The sequence below is a fragment of the Monomorium pharaonis genome, chromosome 3 (genome assembly GCF_013373865.1).
Source record: "Monomorium pharaonis isolate MP-MQ-018 chromosome 3, ASM1337386v2, whole genome shotgun sequence".
Lineage (NCBI taxonomy): Eukaryota > Metazoa > Arthropoda > Insecta > Hymenoptera > Formicidae > Monomorium > Monomorium pharaonis.
This window is the reverse complement of record NC_050469.1, coordinates 26,772,623-26,791,116: the sequence shown is the minus strand read 5'-3', so window position 1 is coordinate 26,791,116 and position 18,494 is coordinate 26,772,623. Positions and strand designations below refer to the sequence as shown.

At 35.2% G+C, this 18,494-nt stretch overlaps 2 protein-coding genes across 3 annotated transcripts; both read right to left on the bottom strand.

Annotated features, from left to right (window-relative positions):
• Nucleotides 1-134: 134 nt before the first annotated feature.
• Nucleotides 135-12,432, bottom strand: LOC105837401 (maternal protein tudor). Of its 2 annotated transcripts, XM_012682164.3 has the most exons (12): nt 12,190-12,432; nt 10,860-11,542; nt 8,827-9,867; nt 8,324-8,737; nt 7,425-7,993; nt 7,253-7,323; nt 6,227-7,141; nt 5,610-6,027; nt 5,090-5,283; nt 4,244-4,405; nt 3,887-4,041; nt 135-3,809 (listed from the first exon to the last, which is right to left on the bottom strand). In XM_012682164.3, exons 2-12 carry the CDS (start codon nt 11,498-11,500, stop codon nt 287-289), a joined length of 8,103 nt encoding a protein of 2,700 aa, XP_012537618.1. In that variant the 5' UTR covers nt 11,501-11,542; nt 12,190-12,432; the 3' UTR covers nt 135-286. The 2 variants fall into 2 exon arrangements, with proteins under 2 accessions (XP_012537618.1, XP_028046299.1); XM_028190498.2 differs by lacking the exons at nt 4,244-4,405; nt 12,190-12,432 and having other exon boundaries at nt 10,860-12,183.
• Nucleotides 12,433-12,792: 360 nt separating this feature from the next.
• LOC105837402 (E3 ubiquitin-protein ligase RNF146) lies at nt 12,793-17,439 on the bottom strand. Its single transcript, XM_012682166.3, has 4 exons — nt 16,528-17,439; nt 15,357-15,608; nt 14,137-14,424; nt 12,793-13,745 (listed from the first exon to the last, which is right to left on the bottom strand). The coding sequence occupies exons 1-4, from the start codon at nt 16,607-16,609 to the stop codon at nt 13,498-13,500; spliced, it is 870 nt and encodes a 289-aa protein (XP_012537620.2). The 5' UTR covers nt 16,610-17,439; the 3' UTR covers nt 12,793-13,497.
• Nucleotides 17,440-18,494: the final 1,055 nt, after the last annotated feature.

The following is an 18,494-nucleotide window of genomic DNA, read 5'->3' as shown; positions in this document are numbered from 1 at the left end:
CAGTCGCCATTGCACATTACTATGTGTACAATTAAACTCTTTTTTTACATCTACATACATGTGTATGTTATATATATATATATATATATATATATATATATATATATATATATATATAAAATAAATATATATACATATATGTAAATGTGATTAGAAAACGTAAATAAAAATGATCCTTTGAAAAAACTACATTATACATGTTTGCATTCTTATACTGCAAGTTTATATGTACATACATAATGCGTATGCGCATACAAATTTGCAGTACGTATCCGCTGTTATAAAATTATAGGTACTTAGGAATGTTATCCTCTACAGAGATACTAAATACCTCGTCACTTTCATTTGTGCTGTCGAGGACTGGCTGTACATAGGGATTCACAACAGCAGCCACGATTTTTTCGGAATATGCAATCTTTGGTGTCAGAGTACATTTTGCTTCCAGCTTTGGAGATGGCACGTCTTCGGAGACACATTCAAGCACATCCTTGTTCTCCGATTGTTTTTCTGAATGACTGTGTTGCTCAACTGGGTCAGTCTTAATTATGGACGATGACTCCGCCTTACTAGTTAATTCCAAAGAGGAATTGTTACTCGTATCTGTATTCAAACCATTGTTTATACTTTCAGAAATGGTCTCATTCTTTGTTAGATCTTGTTTCTCGATCTGCTCGAGAGTTGTTTGTTCTTTTGATAAACACGATATTGTTTCAGATTTTAAAGATTTTTCAGATTCCATCTTGTCGCGTATTTCTTGATCTTCTTCTTTGGCTTGACTAGCATTAAACTGCATGACATCCTGGGATTCAGTCGTTGCTGATGAAGTTTTTAAATGCTCATTGTCTCTTTGCATACTTTTTAAAGTCTGTATGTCCGAAGATTTATTTATATCTACAGATGGAGTTTGAGAAAGTGACTCTTGCTGTTCATTCATATCGGTTTGAGCGACATTTTGTTGCATTTTATATACATTTAATAAATTTGCACTATCGATTTGTTGCGATTCTATATTGTTAGTGGCATTTCTAATCATGTTCTCAATTATGTCGTCAACGCTAAGTTCAACAGGCGATGATTTGAGACATGGTGCAATGGATGTACTTGCATTAGGAATAATTTTATTTGTGGTAACATCTAAATTCTTATTTATTGCGGTTGTGATATTCTCTTTCAATTTTGAGATATATTCAGCTACTACAACTTCAGAATCTTTCTCTATATTCTCTTTAGATTCGCTGAAGCTCGCAACTTGTTGATCTGTAGAATTTTTAATTGATTCACTAAACACTACTTCATTAATTTCAAATTCCTCTGTTTGGTTATTGACACATTCCATATTATCCGTTTGATTAACCAGTTGTTCCTGTTCAATTTCCTTATTTAAATTCTCTTCATTATTTTCTGATTGATTCTTATAAAGTTTTACGGTTTCTTGTTTTTCGATATTAAGAGCAACTTCCGTTTCGGTTGCTTCCTCAATTTTTGGAATGTTTTCACATTCAGATAGCAAATCAACAACATTTGTCCCATCTAAACTTAATCGAACATGCATCGGATCGTCTTTGTCGAGTGTTTCAAACTGGAACATTGTGGCCCCTTCGGCGGCGAGTTCTTTGAATTTATCACAAGCCTTTTTGCTCCACGTAATGTCATCCGGTTTTCCCAATGTGCATCGTTTCGATAAAGTGGGAATGTTTACGATATCTTCCGGTAGCACTCTTAATTCTTCCGTAACCGCGGAATTGCCATAATCCATATACAAGACCTCCGTACCCTCTTCACAACGCGTAACTATCGTGGCTCTGTACCAATAACCGTCTTCAGGATATCGAGCGGCGCAGACTGTGCCCACGTCGAGGTTGTTCAATGTGAGGAAACTCTCTGCATCTCGCAGGCGATCCGACATCACCTCTAGTTCGCTTATGCTGCTTTCGGCTTGAATCCAAAACTCGTTCGGACTATTGATGTGGCTGACCATCACATTCGGTGAATTCTCTTCACCGAGCGGTGGCAATCTCTCTTCGATAACCGGTGATTTTCGCTCGCACATATCGCCAAGAATGTCAATGACGTTCTGACCGTCCAACATTAGTTTCACTAACGACGTCTCTTGCTCTTTCAAAACATCTAGGAGGAAAATCGTCGCGCCGTCAGCAGCTAATTTGACAAATTCCTCGCGTGCCTGCTCCGACCATTCCTCAACTTGTGGTGGAAACTCTAAACAGCACTTTCGCGATAAGGGCGGTATGCTCGCTAGATCTTCCGGAATCGTGCGAATTTCGGTGGATACCGCGGAATTTCCGTAGTCGATGTAAAATACTTGTGTGCCGTTCTCGTTGTGAGAAACAACGCGCGCTCTGTACCACTGTTCATCCTCGGGATACTTAGCAACGCATAGCAAGCCTTCTTTTATATTCTCGATCTTCGGGAATAAGTCGGCGACCATAAACCTGTCGGCCATCACTTCTAAATCGGCAACTGACTTTTCCTCCTGAACCCAAAATTCGCTTGGTGAATTGATATGGCACACAAAGGCGGAATGCGGATCCAGTTCAAGATCGACTATTTCGTCTACCAGCTCTTGTTCAGTATTAATTATAATGGCATGCTTCTCCTCGACTAATGTCTCGCTGACGCTCTTGTCGTTTATAAACAGCTCCACGCGTCTAGGTATAGTATCCGCTATTATCAGCGCCTGAAGGCTTTCTTCTGAAGTTACTAGATTTTTGAATCTCTCGCAGGTTGACTCGCTCCAATCCTCCGTATCTACGGGTACAACATCGAGTCTGCATTTCAATGCGAATGTTTCCGAGCTTTTCCAAATGTCCGGTAATTGCCGAATGTGACTTGCTTTACTATCAATGATGTCAGTATTGCCATAGTCTATAAATCGGACAGTCGTAATGTCTTCGTCTGCGTCCAATACTTCTGCGCGGTACCATAAATCGTCAATCGAATAAACGGCCGCACACAAGGTACCCTCTTCTGGTATACCGTCTATCGACGAAAAGTCAGAAACTTCTTGTTGAAGCTGGTCTTGTTTGTCATTAAGAGATGTCATTTTGTCCATACGCAGCAACCAGAACTGACTTGGGGAATCCACATGAGATACGCACACGTCGAATTTGTCAGATGTTGCCGTTGTCGTTTCTGTTTCAATCCCAGGTACCTGTTCAGATAAAGGTTCAGACACCGTTTGTTCTATCGTGGCTAGATTCAATGAACAAAGTTTATCGCTAAGCTTTTCTTCGTTTTCAATTAAGTCGACAATCCACTTCTTATGTACGTTGTAAAATATAGCCATGAAATCTTTATTCATCAAATGAGTTTGCAGTACATCCTTCTGTTCAGCCTCAGTGCCAGTAAGAGATACAGATAATGATACATTTATGGCCAATTGATGAGGTTCATAAAATTGCGGTTCCAAAATCATAATTGAGTCTAGGTTGACCTCCTCAGTATTGCCATAATCAATGTAATTTATGTAGGCCGTTTTTTCGGTAAGACTAACGATTCTTCCTCTGTACCACTGGTCGTCCTCTGAATACTTCGTTGCGCATAACAGATTCACCTCTGGTTCGAGTCTTTGTCCAGAATTAGTGTAATATTCTTGAAGATTTTCCGACAATTTAGTTTCCAACTCCACATCAGAGTATCGTTGTAACCAGATAGAATAATCCGTAGAAGATACAGAGATACAATTCACCTTGTGAGTTGAACTTAGAATAGGCATTGCACATAAAGGTGATATTTTTTCTTCAGTATTCATTATTCCATTGCCAAATAAATCATACAATCTTACGATAAGTCTATACAAACAAAAGATATTAATCCATTAGAAAAACTTGCTTGTAATATTTATAATTGCAACATAAAATTTACAAACCTGCTATTATTGATTTCTTCCACGCAGATTAATACTTTTTTGCCTATAAATTCTTTCAATCGTTTATCTGCGTCGGATGACACTGGCATATCTTGTAGGGAGCACTCTAACGCTTGATTTTGCATAACCGCAAGCTCTCCAGGTAGAGCCAAAGCCTAGATTATTATATTGTTTTACATTCATAATAGAAATTATAATATAAATATAAAAACTATATATATATATATATACATATTTATAATTACAACCTGTTTTAATATATCGTAATTTTATATTGCGACGATGTATGGCATTAACTGCATTGCATAGTAGAATAAAACTTGTAATTTTTGTAAATATTTGTCTCTGTAAACTCACGTCGTCCAGAATCTCATCGCACGTCCCGGTATCAATGAGCTTTATGTCAAACCCAACAGACCGTGTACAGTTAGTTACTACAGCTCGTCTCCATGTTCCATTTGTATTGACTAAACAACCCGTGCCAAGACACAACTCGCGGATTGATAATCGCGGCATCACCTAACATTATTGTAACTTTTCCTTATCAATAAAATTCGATTCAAGTTCATGCGATTGATATTAGGTTGAATGAGAAGACAAGCTATTTCAATGTTAAATTGTTATTTTAGGAAATTCGCGAATATTATGATGAAATACATAAATACATGTCACAATTTTTAATCATAGTTGATTTTAGCTGTTAATATCATACATCGTGCAATGATATTTAAGATCTTTTATAGAATCAAAATTAAAGTTTTGAAAAGTATGATTTAATTCATTCATGAGTGTCAGATTAATATCATAAATTTTGTTATATGAATAATCAGGTGTTGGTTATTTATGTTAACAAAATATTAAATTTTTTAATACACAAATTTTCTTTTCCACCACCCTAGTATATCATTTAAAAACCTTAAGCTCAAGAAATTATATCCAAGTAATTTTTTTATTCAATTTTTGAATCCTAGGATTTATTCAATCTTTTAGAAAATTGAAAAAAAATTGTTATAAATACAAGGGAATGTTGCTGCTCATTATTAAATAACTAATAACAGATACAGTTCGTCGTTAAGATAAGCCATTAGTTCATGTTTGTTAGAAAATAAGAAGTTACTTTTCAAATTTTTCATAAAAGTTTATAAGCAATATGACAAGGATATAATGTGTGATCGGCTGAAATATACTTATGCTAATTAATACCTCCGTATTTTTATCAGTCATATATTGATTGACAAGGTTTTCACATTTTGTGGCAGATGGAAGCTGGACGTAAAACTGATTTGCGTTTTCTACATTAGAAATTCTCATTTTGAGAGTTTGGCCACTCAAGAGGCTTATGTCCACTCTTTCTACATCACTAAGCTTTTTTATTTCTACATTAGATGTTTCTGCAGCTAAAATATAAAAAATGTAATGTTGAATTGTCGTATGATCTTTGATCATAAAGTTGGAGGAATAGATATTAGGAATAGAAATTGGTATCTTAGAATCAAATTTCCTTAATACTATAAATAATAAATTGTCTTGTACGACACATTTGTCTTAGTATAACCATTGTTACATGCATTTAAATGTTCATTAAACAATCTAAAATTTTAATTTCTCTTATCTAATATTCTTTTATTTTACGCAGAGCCTAACATTTAATATTTATAAGCCCTAACTTTTGTCAGATAATGTAATGCATTGAAACATAAATAAATTTTGCAATAATCCTTACCACTGGTTGCTTCAGTTGAAACTTTTGTAGCAAAAGCTGCAAGATTTTGTTGTACTAACATATTACCCACATCTTGTCCATCACGATTTAATGAAATAATATATTGATCGTTATTAAAACTATGGAATATACATTCGTATTTATCGGCATTGAAGCAATTATCGAGCGCACTATTATCTACTTCAGACCAACTTGAATTATTAGGCACGATGTCTTTTAAGGAACACTGTACTGTTAATCGCGGCAGTAGCATAAATTTCTTTTCAACAGAATAGATGTCATGTTTATTTACGGTTGCGCAATTTCCAAAATCTATGTACTGAACTACATATGTATCTTTCAGCGTATTAATATTCACGATTTCTGCTCGATAAAAAGCTTTATCTTCAGAAAATATAGCTATAACTGCCGAACCAATCTAAAAAAAAGTTGTACACTTTAATTTATTTGATTTACATTGTTTTTCAAATACATATTATGTATCAATATTTAAAATAAAACTAGTAAAATTTTGATAAAATAGAATATAAAAATATAGTACAAGTTATGTGTTAAAAATATAAATAGTAAATTTTAATAAAATATAATAAATATTGAATAAGTATAATGTAATTTACCTGTAATTTATGTGTCACAGGTTTCCTACCAACATACGTTTTTTGAATTTCGCTCATCATTTTTTTGAATTCTGCTTCCTTAGATAACAGTTGACAATATAATTTATTAGGATTTATAAACCATGTCACAACTATATCCTCTTTAGATTCAGGCTCATATAATGTTGTTTGCCATTTTTGATCAGGAAGAGCATAATCTATAGCTGTAACTGTTTCATTCTCTGTTATGGTATTAAATGTTTTTTTATTTGCATTTTGTTTCGCTTCTGTTAAATCTGCGCTCGTGAAGAACTCATTTATATAATTAGTGTTTGGTACACCGTCAACAACTTCGCATAACAGTACTTCATACATTCCATTCTCTTCAGAGACAAATTCCACTTGTAAAGGTTTTCCATCGACCTTCTCCACGAAATTTTCATATTGATCATTGCCCATATTTGATAATCCAAGCAGTTTACAATGTACTGCTTGCATTGGCAATTTTAAAAATTCTTCTGAAATTACTTTAATATTCTTCAAGTCGATTGACTCTGTATTTCCATAGTCAACAAATTCCACAGTTGCACTCGTCTCTTCTACAGATTTGATTATCGCTCTATACCATTTAAGATCTTCGGAGTATTGAGCGATACAATATGTACCACTTTGTATTCCAGAAGTTTGCATTGTTTCTCCACCATTCTCGTAAGTTGTAGCAATATTTTCCATTATAGAATCCAATTCCAAGGAATCGGGACTCAATTGAATAAAAAAGTCCAATGGATCATTAATAAATACAACTTCGCAGTTCTTCACGGAACCAAGAATAATATCTATTTTTATTAATGAAAGTTGAGATGTTCCACCAGTAGTAATATTATCTTGTAACCCTTTGTTAATATCGTTTGTATCCCATGATTCAAAATCAGTCGTCTGTAAATAATATATGTGCAGGTATTTTATAAAATGTTGAAATTTATCAAACATGTAAATATATAATTCATTTTGTAATATTTATTATCAATTTTAATTAATTTTTCCTACCTGATTGTATAAAGTATTATTTGTATCACCTTCTTGATTTTTAAATTTATTATCATGGCTATTGTGGTCACCTATATACAATATATTACAAAAAACATTTATTATATTATACATTAAAATCAATATCAAATGACACATAAAATAAGCAAAACACATTTATAAATACTACTACCATTGAATTTCTCGTTTCTGTAATTAACATTTCTATTATAAGCTGATTTTTTGTCATTCCAATTAGAGTCATTTTGCCATTTGCTCGACGTTCTATCATCACGGCTGCCTCCTCGGTTATCGTTAAAACCGTTACGTTTAAAACCACCTTTTCCTCGTCTATCGTTACCTTTGGACGACGTATCCGAATCTTTATCACTATTTGCTTTATCAGAATTGTAACGGTTGTATCTTCTTTCATTGCTACCGAATCTATTTCCACCATCGCGAGGGGTTCCTCTATTACCTCTATTAGGTGTATTTGCATCATTCTCTCTATCATTATATTTGTTAAACGATTTTTCTCTGTCAAATCTATTATTCATCGATTTATCCTTAATAAATCGATCGTTCTGTGAACCGTCCCGAGGGGGATAGGTGCCACCGGTTCTTTCGCGTCTATTATCGTGTTGTTTCTCTTGAGACGATTCATTTCTCCAACTTGATTTATTGTCTTGGAAAGACTTAGCGTTTTGATTACGATTCCAAGAATCCATGTTACTTTTTTTATTAAATTTGTTCTTATCTTCACTGTAAACAAAATATAATCATATCACAATAAATTTATTTAAACACAAATAAACAAAAAATAGCAATGCAATAATAAAATTATTCAACTTTATATTAAATATTTCCTTTATCAAATTTGTAGAGTAAAAATCGTAATAAAATTTAATGTGACATTAAATTATATTGACAATTGCATTATGAATAAACTAATTCTAATACTTTTCAAATGTATGTTTTATATATATATATATATATATATATATATATCACATAGTGTGAGTATAACTTCAGAAGTTATACTCGAAGAATATTAATGAGTTTTAGATCGAAGATTGTTATTCGATTTCTTACCTTTGGAATTCATTCAATGGCCTAACAGGATGCTGAACTTCTTCATTTCGCGAACTTATTGTAGAATTTTCAGTTTTATCGCAGAACATATTATTCAATAACTGAGGATGAACGCTTCTCATCGAGTCAAATTCAAATAAGTCAACTAATAGGCCATTAGGTTGTGCGGCGACTACCTTCATATAAAAATTTTTCTCGAGTGTCAATCTTTCAAAGTGATTGGCTACTTCTTGATCTAATGAGAGAACTTCATAGCCATTCAATGCACACTGTACAGCTTGTGCAGGTAATTTTGTTACTAAATCGTCATGAATAGCACGAAGAGAGATTACAGGTAATAACTCCTCGTTTCCATAATCAACATATACTACTTTAACTTGGTCTTCAACAATACCAAGGATTTGCGCACGGTACCTATAAAAAAATACGATAGAACACAATGATAATTATCATAAAATCTAAAAAATAAAAATATAGAAATGTTGCACTATATTAAAACTTACCATTGTGAATCGTACAGAGCAGCACAGGGTAATCCTGTTTTCAGTTGTGTTATATTTAAGGTAGGCGCGGTCTTACAATACTGCGCCAGGCCAGCCATTATTGACTCGAGGGACTTTATCCCACTGTCTAGTTGCACAAAAAACTTTTTACATGACTCCACATAAGAGACATGCACAACCTCCTGGAAATCTTTCGATAATCGTCGTAATTGTGGATAAGAATACGTTATCGGTACCATTGCAGCTGGTGCTGGGAATGCCTTCTTCAGCATGTCTTTTACGTTAACACCATTGTCATACAAGTCGCCGTACTGGATTAATGGTGGTCCTTCTGGTGGACGAACGTGTAAAATGAGTAATCTTCTGTACACTAGCTCCTTAAAATACTCCTTCATCTCCGATGTAATGGTCAGTTCTTTTAAGCCACTCAAGGTGAATCGAATGGAAAGAACTTTGGGATTAATGTATTCAGGTGGTAATTGAAAAATGTCCGTATACGGTAAAACTTCCGTATGGCCGAAATCGACGTAGTACAGTTTGCATTTGTGCTCCATCACGGACATTACTACAGCCCGGCATAGTACTCTATCGCCTGCGGTGTCCTTGTAACGTCCTAAACAAACAGATCCTGGTAACGGTGGTTCCTGCAACGATTGCTTCGGATGGCTGTTTATCTCGTTCATAAGACGAGTCAGTACGTCCCTGGCGCTTTCGACCTGTACGGAGAACTTTTGCGGACCATCCTCCACGTGCGATATGAATACCTCGTGACTCGAGCCCACGTCTAATACACGCGATTTAAACACGAGCGCTTCTTGAATGAGCGGTGGTTGCGAATGATGTGGAATCGGTTGAGCAGTAGGTTTATGTTGATTTATATTAGGAGAATAAGTTTTATGATATGGTCCTTGCATATCGGCATTGTGATTCATATTTGGGCTTTGCATTATTGGCACTGGTGCAAAGTTATTCATATTGCCTTTGTTCTGTGGCTGATAGGGCATTTGTTGAATCATTCGAGGTAGTAGCGTATGCTTTGGTCTATAAATAATGAATAAAAATTTAGAAAAAAGAAAAGTAGCCTTAAAAAAGTAAATATTAAATCTACAGTTTTATGTGTATAAGTTAATATTTTTAAAATTAAATTAAGTTAAAATTAATAGTTTATAAAATTTAGTTAATTTTAATGTAATTTAAATGTCGTAAAAAAAAGCTAACTCAATGAAAAATTACATTAGGATAAAATTAAGTTAAATTAGAAGATAATTTTGAAAAGTATATATATATATATATATTAAAATTAAATTACTCTAAACAACAAACGCACGCACGCACGCACGCGCGCACGCACGCACACACAATTGCAAAATAGATTATCAAATAAATTTAATATTTTATTTGTGTATAATTAAGTTTACATAAAATAACAAAAAAATTTTATAAAAGAAATATTGAGAATATACTTTTTCTCTACAATAACAATTGATTTAAAGAACTTTAAGAAAAAGTTAATTATTTAAAACTTATATATTTTAAAAATAATTGGTTAAAGTTAAACATTAATTAATAATGAGTTAAAAGTTATCAATTTTTGACTAGTTTCTTAATTCTAATTAAAGGACCTTGCACAAAACACATGGAAAAGTGGCCCTGAATAGAATTGGTTGAAATTTTAGTATGATGAAGCCCTTGACTGTCCTGATTGAAAGTCTCAATAGCCAAAATTCAGAAAATGTCTAGTTTCTGAGATATTTGTTGTCAAAGTTGAAATTGATGACTCATGCATGAAAAAGCTCTATTTTCAGAACTTTGTAACATGTTTAAGGTTTTCTTTATATATATATATATATATATATATATATATATATATATATATATGACAGTTTTAGGATTGTCAGCATGTTTGAAGATGTACATGCATTTACATCTCTACATACACATCCATATATCATACAGAAGGTTCAGATAAGCCTAATTGTACTTTTCTACATATTTTGTGTTCTTTAAGAAATTAATTACAAGATATATTATACCTGAACATGTCTTGCAAAGTGGCTGGTAGAGCCAGACGTTCCTTCACCAACAGCTCACTAAAATCTTCGTTGTTGTACCATAGTTTAATCAAGCAACAATCGTTCACCATCTGGACCAATGCTCTGTATTCATTGTAACATAGAATCTTTTTAATTGCCTCAATTGTCCTAGTTTCCCAAACGCCATTCACTGGTAAAACATTAAGCAATGTAAAGTCAGATGCCATCGGTGGATAAGCTCGTAGTGGTTCAGCTCCATGTATATTGTCCAGCAGATGAATTTCGTTTGGTAGTATATTCTCCACATTGCCATAGTCTATAAACTGCACAACAATTATGCCATCAGGACGTATGTTGAGTATTTTCGCCCGATAGTAGCCTTCGTTTCGAAATCTAGCACAGCACAGTGTGCCAATGATCAGTCTGTTAGCTTTGGGTGGACAGCCATATCCTTGATTGAACTGTTCGACCAGAGGATATATGTAATGCTCTACAGCAGTAGCAGCCTGCTTATCCATCTGACCCCATATCTTCAGGTATATATCGTCAGGTTCCACGTGGGTGACGAAGAGAACGGAAGACGGCTGCTGGTTCATGTTGACTCGCTCTGGCAACATCTTTTTTAGGTCAAACGGTTTCATATGTATCACAGAATATTATTCCGTGCCTCGTATCTAACACTTCTGTAACACACGTGACAGGTAGTTAGAACCTCGTCGTAGCAACAAAGGAACCGTATCTCGCTCGCCTTCGACGAATTGCGTACGAAAGGAGAGGTGTGTTTTGAGTTACGACGGGAAGTGTTGGGTTACGTGTTGTACTGATTATATACACGCGATTCGTCCTATGTACTCGGACGACAACGCGGCGGCGGCGGCGCCGGGTCCAATTATTATCTTCGTTTCAATTCGCCCTGACAAATCTCGAATCGCCGGCAATTTCGCTATCAGCTCGCCACAACGGCACATTCCATACAATCCGTTACCATTCGGATTTCGCGTAGTTATTACGCCTACTTCCAAGTAATCTGCAAGCGCGCGTTCCACCTCATTAGGCCTTCTTTTTTTTTTTCTCTCTCTTTTCTCCTCACCTTCCTGCCTGCTCACGCCGCGCGCGACGCACGCTCGCCGAAACAATCAATCCGTGCCCTTGTCGTGTCGACCCTTCGTTCTTATGCAAGAAAGTATAAACGCGTTGTGTATAACGCACACTTCAACCGACGATCCGTATACATGCCCACGACCCACGTAACTTTTTGGGACGCGAGAGGGGAGAAAAAATCCGCGAGCGAATGGAATGCGACTGGATGTTTGCGCGTACAGTTACTTACCTGAACCGATGTAAAATTCTCTCTTCGTGTTACTTTTTTTCGCCCGATTTACTATGAGAGACTTACTCAATCGCTAATGATACACACTCTCCCGTACCTCACGGTCCTCACGCTTCGAAAAACATACCACTTTTGGCGCTTATCCTTTGTTTGACACGAATGTATTCTGCGAATGGACGCTTTTACGTATCGAGAGGGCGCCAAATTCAAACCGCTTAATATTGAATATACGATAATACAATATAAATAAAAAAAAAAAAAATATATATGCATATCCTTATCAGATATGGAATAATATAATCTTGGATAAAATTTGCGAATAAAAATAGTGTAAGAAAGTTCTTGAAAGGTAAAATAATGAAACCTTTTATCTCAAATAGTAGATTCGAGTTTCTTTTTCTTGCTATTATTTTAATATCATTTATAATATTGTAAAATTTCGCAATTGTCAGTCAATTCGTTGATACCGTTTTGCGCGAATTATTTTTAAATATTTTTATTTACGTATGTGAAGCCGTTTGCAAACATATGTGGTAAATTAAAATATTTTTATAGCATTTCTGTTTTGTTTTATTTGAGGAATAAACTATAAAAGGAGGAAACTTCAGAAGAAAATGCATCTTTTATTTCTATGTGCAATACAAGAGAAGATAATTCGAAGATATTTTTAAACATCAAAGATTATAGATTTTACTCAAAACTAGTGATTATCGATTAACGCGAATGTTGCACTTGGTTTTCTTAACATATTTTTTTATTATATATTCTCTTTTTATGCGCCTTTTTAAGGCATGAACACATTTTTATATTAGAAACTTTTAATATATTTTAGAATAGCTACACGTACCTTATTTTATACGACTAATTGTTGTTAGCATTAGTTTTATATTGGTGCTAAACAACAAATAGATCTCAAAGTTAGACTTTTAAGTACATTATCAACAAGTAGTTATTTTGTAAATTGTAAATGTTTTTCGCAAACTCTTATTTTCAGTGATAACTTGATTATTTTTTATTCGTTATATTAAACAATTTTTAAAACCAAAGAAGAAAAAAATACTTATTGAATATGGATGGCTACTTAACTTGAAATATTTAATTGTATATCAATTTCCATATGTTGTAGTTGAGCAATGTAGTTTGCTAGATCAATAAAGTTTATGCACTGCATTTCTAGCAAATGTAATGTGTATTTGTATACTATCTTATTGAGCTGAATAGCAACACGAAGAGTATGGAAACGAATTGGAGATTCCGAAACAGGACTACCACGAACTCAGATGAATACAGATTTTTCGATATTTGTAGCTATGAAAGAGAAGGATGATCCGAAATCGACGCGTCCTCCGTATCCTCTTCGAATTCATTATCGCTGTTTAAGGACAAGTGCTCCCTTAAAACTAGAGAACGCATTTGTTCTAGGACCTGATGCAGAGACTCGGATCTCTGATCTATTCTATCATTTAGAGGTGTAGCATCGCCACTCGCTGTCCCACCTGCAGGCGTTTGTGGCGTATTACTAGGCGGTATAGGAGTATTTGTGCCATCTCCTGTACCTATAAATACAGTATTCTTTACATTTGACCAAAAATATTTTTAAGTCCATATTAGACTATCCATTAGAGATTGAAGAGATTAGAATTTAATCAGATAATTATAATTATAATTTTAATTCATTTTATTTTAATTGAGTGAATTCTAATCTTAATTTGCAATTGTGATATCGGCTTCAAATTATGCATTGAAGATTGAAATTATGTTACACATAATCTTATTAATTTTTAAATTAGAGATTAGAGATAATTCAACTAATTAGAATGGAATAAAATTGAATGGTTAAATTTTAATTTTCAATTCACAAATCTTAATCCTCGATTCATAAATCTTAGTCTCTAATGCATCTGATATGGATTTTATTGTAAACAATTTTATTATCTTGTTTCCTACCCATACTATCACTCGCAGGACTAGCTGGCCGCTCGGCACCCCTTATTTCTCTTACAATCTCCTCGTCTTGCACATTAAGTCGTAATCCGGCAACTCCTTTTCTTGGAACATTATACAGATCTCTCTTGATCCTCCTTCGTCTGGAAGGATCATTCCTACGCAGCTGAAGCATCGAACCGAAATCAGCGATGTAAAGGAATCCTGCGATCAGCAACTCGCAAGTCCTTTTGCCCTGCTTATATGCCGTTTCTAATTCAATACTGGTACGCTGATCATATTGCCACCATCCTGTAAAAATTTGCTTAAAAGCCATTTGTTTTCCATGTTACAATGAAAGTAACAGATCATGCGTCACTCATTTGTAGTACATTAAAAGATACGTTGTAAAAAATTGAAGTTGGGAAAATATAAAAAGATTTAATTTTTAGTAGAATATAGTTTTATTAAAAGAAAAAAAAAATATATATTAAAATATATATTCTTTTATATTGTCTTAGCTGTAAAAACACATTATATCAACTTTTTGCTATTAATTGTTAAAATTGTTAATATTCACATATTTTGCAAACTAGCATACTTATAAAGTAGTATATTTGTCAACTAGTATATACACATAACTCTTGTGCACACAATGTAATTTATATCCAATATTGTTTTTACTTATGCAATGCTTCATTGTGATAAAATGCAATATGTAATCTTTCTACAATGTTGTAAGAAATCAATGAATGAACATAGTTCGGTATGCAGTTAAATACAGGTTTGGAATTGGATCTTCTATCTTAACAAGTAAATAATCCATGTTTTTGGTATGGGTTACAAGTGTTATCGTACACCCGAGACACCCTTGCACGGAGCATCTTTTTTGTCACGTTTAATATTACGTTTGTAACGTGGGTTGTATTTTCTATATTGACAGTTGTTTTCAAAGTCAATTACGTAAAGCATGCCACAGATCAAAAGTTCGCATTGCGCTTCCCCTAGTTTGTAAATAGTCTCCAGATCATTGCTTGTCCTTGGATCATATTTCCACCAACCTAAGAAGGGGTAGGATATCAAATTTTGCGCGCCCATGTATAAATGCTTTAAAAGAATTTGCGAACTAGTGAATGTTTCATTCACAAACGTAACGTTGAACGAGAAATTTATAAGAATTTTCCGTCAAAGGACAATTGCAGATTTTAAGTGCCAATCAAAATATAATTCAATTGACACTTTACCATTTCGGCCTTCGTAAAACCATTGGTACTCTTCCTCAGAATGTTCCGAGTCCTTCTGAGAATCTTCCACTTCTACCAGTTGAGGTCTCTCTAGAAAATCTGGTGGGATCTCTTGACGACACATCGGACACCGTTTGCTCTGATTAGCGACACCTTTTACACATAGATAGCAATATATATGACTGCATGGTAATCGTGCTGGATGAATGCAAGGCTGCAGGCACACTGCACATTCTGGTACAACAGTGGGACCTAAGACAAGCAACACAAAACTGTAGATATATGTGTATAAAAAAATTATTTTGAAAAATAAAGATAAATTACTATTCTCTTTTATTAGATATCTTAAAACACACATCCAATATAATTATGGAATACTACATAAAAAAGATCTATTATGTTTACTGTTACATATTATAATACATAATATAATATATAATACAATGAAATTGTATTATAATTTTTTAATAATAATTATAATTTGACTATTATAAACAAGGATATTTGAGTACAAAGAAAATAAATTTTTTGGCTTATTTTATAAAATAAAAAATCTTATAAACATACTACTCTACACTGCTTTATTTTCCAAATACAAAGGGTTAAGAAAAAACATTTTTTTAATTTGAAAAACCCTTAGAAATATTATATTTAAATTTAATATGTGGCATTAAGAATTGTTTTTCAGTTTCAAACATTTGTAGATCCTTTATTTAGATTGTTAGATGACACCTTGTGTTTTAAAAACAAAGCAATTTAGAATGTATATTTATAGGACTTTTTCTTTGTGAAATAAACAAAGAAATATCCTTTTTCAAGAAATTATTCTGTATATCTATTATACTATTATATATTATCAATAACTAAAGTAAGATTCTACAGATAAATCTACATCATGAAATTGTAATGGTGTCAATAAGATCCAATATAGAGTAATCTTGTGTATAAAAGATTTTTGTTAGCTACACAAGAATTTTGTGTATACACGATTACCCTGCGTAGACTCTTATCATCACTATTGTAACTCTTTATGGATCATTATTATAATATAATATATGTAATAGAAGTAGTACACGTTAGATATTTTTTATTTAGTTATTTCTTCTAATATCAATTCTAGATTATAACGCAATGATTCGCGATGGAGGAGAGCAAATGACTTGACACGCACCTTCCTTTTCCTCAGAGTCCTTGTCTTTCTCTTTAATGCCACCGCCTGATTTCTCCGGCACGTCAAGCTTCGCTTGTGCCATGGCAGCGCGTACCGCGTGACTACCGCGGGATCAGAGCATCGATGAAACCGATCCCTTCGTTCAGTTTGTAAACAGGAGCACGCGTCTCGTCAATACTCGCGACGGTCAGCCATATCGCTTGTTTATGACAGAATAGGGGAGAGGGGAGAGCTGTGACTTTGGCGACATTAGTAGTAGTAATCTGTGCTGCGATTCCGAAGCTGAACATCACGCACACATCGCACAATTTGCACACCGTTTATCCGTGGCCTGCTGTGGCCATTGCGCGTTCGACTGCGCTCGGCTACATTCGGCCGACTCCGGCCAGGGGCCACACTGGAAATGGACTTATATATTAAGGGTTCCCTTCTTATTGGTAGATGGCGTTACTGATGTCACAATCTTTAAAATTTATATCAGTGATATGTAGCATTATACTAGTGTATGTATAGGGGCCACACTGGTTGGTCCTCGAGCGAATACGCGCACACGAAACTTTGCGCGAAATGAAAATTAACATGGCGCGAAAGTGGCATGACGTCACGTAACTTTGTGGAAAATGCAAACCGAGGAAAGCGGCGAGAAAATCGTTTGAATAAAAATTACGCGCCGAGATACAATGAACGGAGACAAATTCGTTTCGAGAATTTTGTATGCTCGCACGACGACTAGTAGCGCTTCACTTCACTTCACTTAACTGGCACTCGCGATATTTTACCGAACGTATCCCCTTTGAGAAACACTTTGCTCGAACACGCACACGAACATTTTACTCGAAACCGAAGAGACAAACGCATATCACGCGTTACAAATGAATACGATCTCACATGCCTCGCGGGTCGTCTGTTAGCGCGACGGCATTCTCAACAGACCACCGTACCTGCGTACAATGAATTCTGAACGCGAGACACGCACGGAGTCGACAGTGCGTCCGACCGGCACTGGAGCGTGAGGGAACAATGGCGGCAGCAGCGTACGGGACGTACGTGACCGTTGGCCGGCAGACTCGGCGGTACTCGGCGCTAGTCGGCGCCACTCGCCGCGCCTGCGCCGCTGCCGCCATGTTGCTCCGTTGCTCCGCGCTCCAGTCGTCACGTACGCCTCTCCAGCGCCGGTCAGACGCTCCGTCGACTCCGTGCGTGTCTCTGCGTGTCTCGCGTGTTCAGACTTAAGGCCGAAGGCAGAGAACGAGACGTAGATGTCGTATTCGTAGTCGTAGGGTAAGGCAGAGAAAAACGTAAGTCGTAATATACTACTATTCTAGAGGATAGAATAGTATACTACGACATGTACGACTTACGTACCTACGACTACGACTGCGACACCTACGTCTCGTTCTCTGCCTTCGGCCTAAAGTGTGAAAAGAATACGTTCGGTAGAATATCGCGGAGTGCCAATTAAAGTGCTACTAGTCGTGCGAGCATACGAAATAGAAAATTTTAGAAACGAATTTGTCTCCGTTCATTGTATCTCGGCGCGTAATTTTCATTCAATCGCTTTCCTCGGTCTGTGTTTCCATGAAGTTACGTGACGTCACGCCACTTTCGTGCCATGTTTCGTCGCCAATCAGACGAGCCGTCGATCCTTTTCACTTTTTCAAATGTAACGGTCGCGCTAAGTGAAATTCTCGCGCGTAGTTTACGTTTTACTCGTGTGTGATATAGTATCCGTAATATCGGGAGTGCCGAATAAGGTATCGGGCGATCGTTATTAATGTGCGGTTCGAGAAAAGCAGGACGATGTCAGCAGAAAGCGGCATCCATGAATCAAGCGACTCGGTATTAAATATACTATTTTTTCAAGTGATACATTTCTTTACCTGCTTTTGTGTTTGAGTTTAGGAATGATATTTATCACATTTTCAGAATCAAAACTGGAAAAGGAATGCAGTAGCAGCAGCAGCATC

Bases quoted from the DNA above. Each gene is read 5' to 3' on its own strand.
- LOC105837401 (XM_012682164.3), bottom strand. From the start codon at position 11,500: ATGAAACCGTTTGACCTAAAAAAGATGTTGCCAGAGCGAGTCAACATG. The intron at 5,284-5,609 runs GTAAGGATTATT...TTTATATTTTAG, and splicing joins TTCAACTGAAGCAACCAGTG to CTGCAGAAACATCTAATGTA. The intron at 3,810-3,886 runs GTTTGTAAATTT...TTGTTTGTATAG, and splicing joins GAAGAAATCAATAATAGCAG to ACTTATCGTAAGATTGTATG.
- LOC105837402 (XM_012682166.3), bottom strand. From the start codon at position 16,609: ATGGCACAAGCGAAGCTTGACGTGCCGGAGAAATCAGGCGGTGGCATT. The intron at 15,609-16,527 runs GTGCGTGTCAAG...TGCTTGTCTTAG, and splicing joins GGACTCTGAGGAAAAGGAAG to GTCCCACTGTTGTACCAGAA. The intron at 13,746-14,136 runs GTAGGAAACAAG...CTGTATTTATAG, and splicing joins TCCTGCGAGTGATAGTATGG to GTACAGGAGATGGCACAAAT.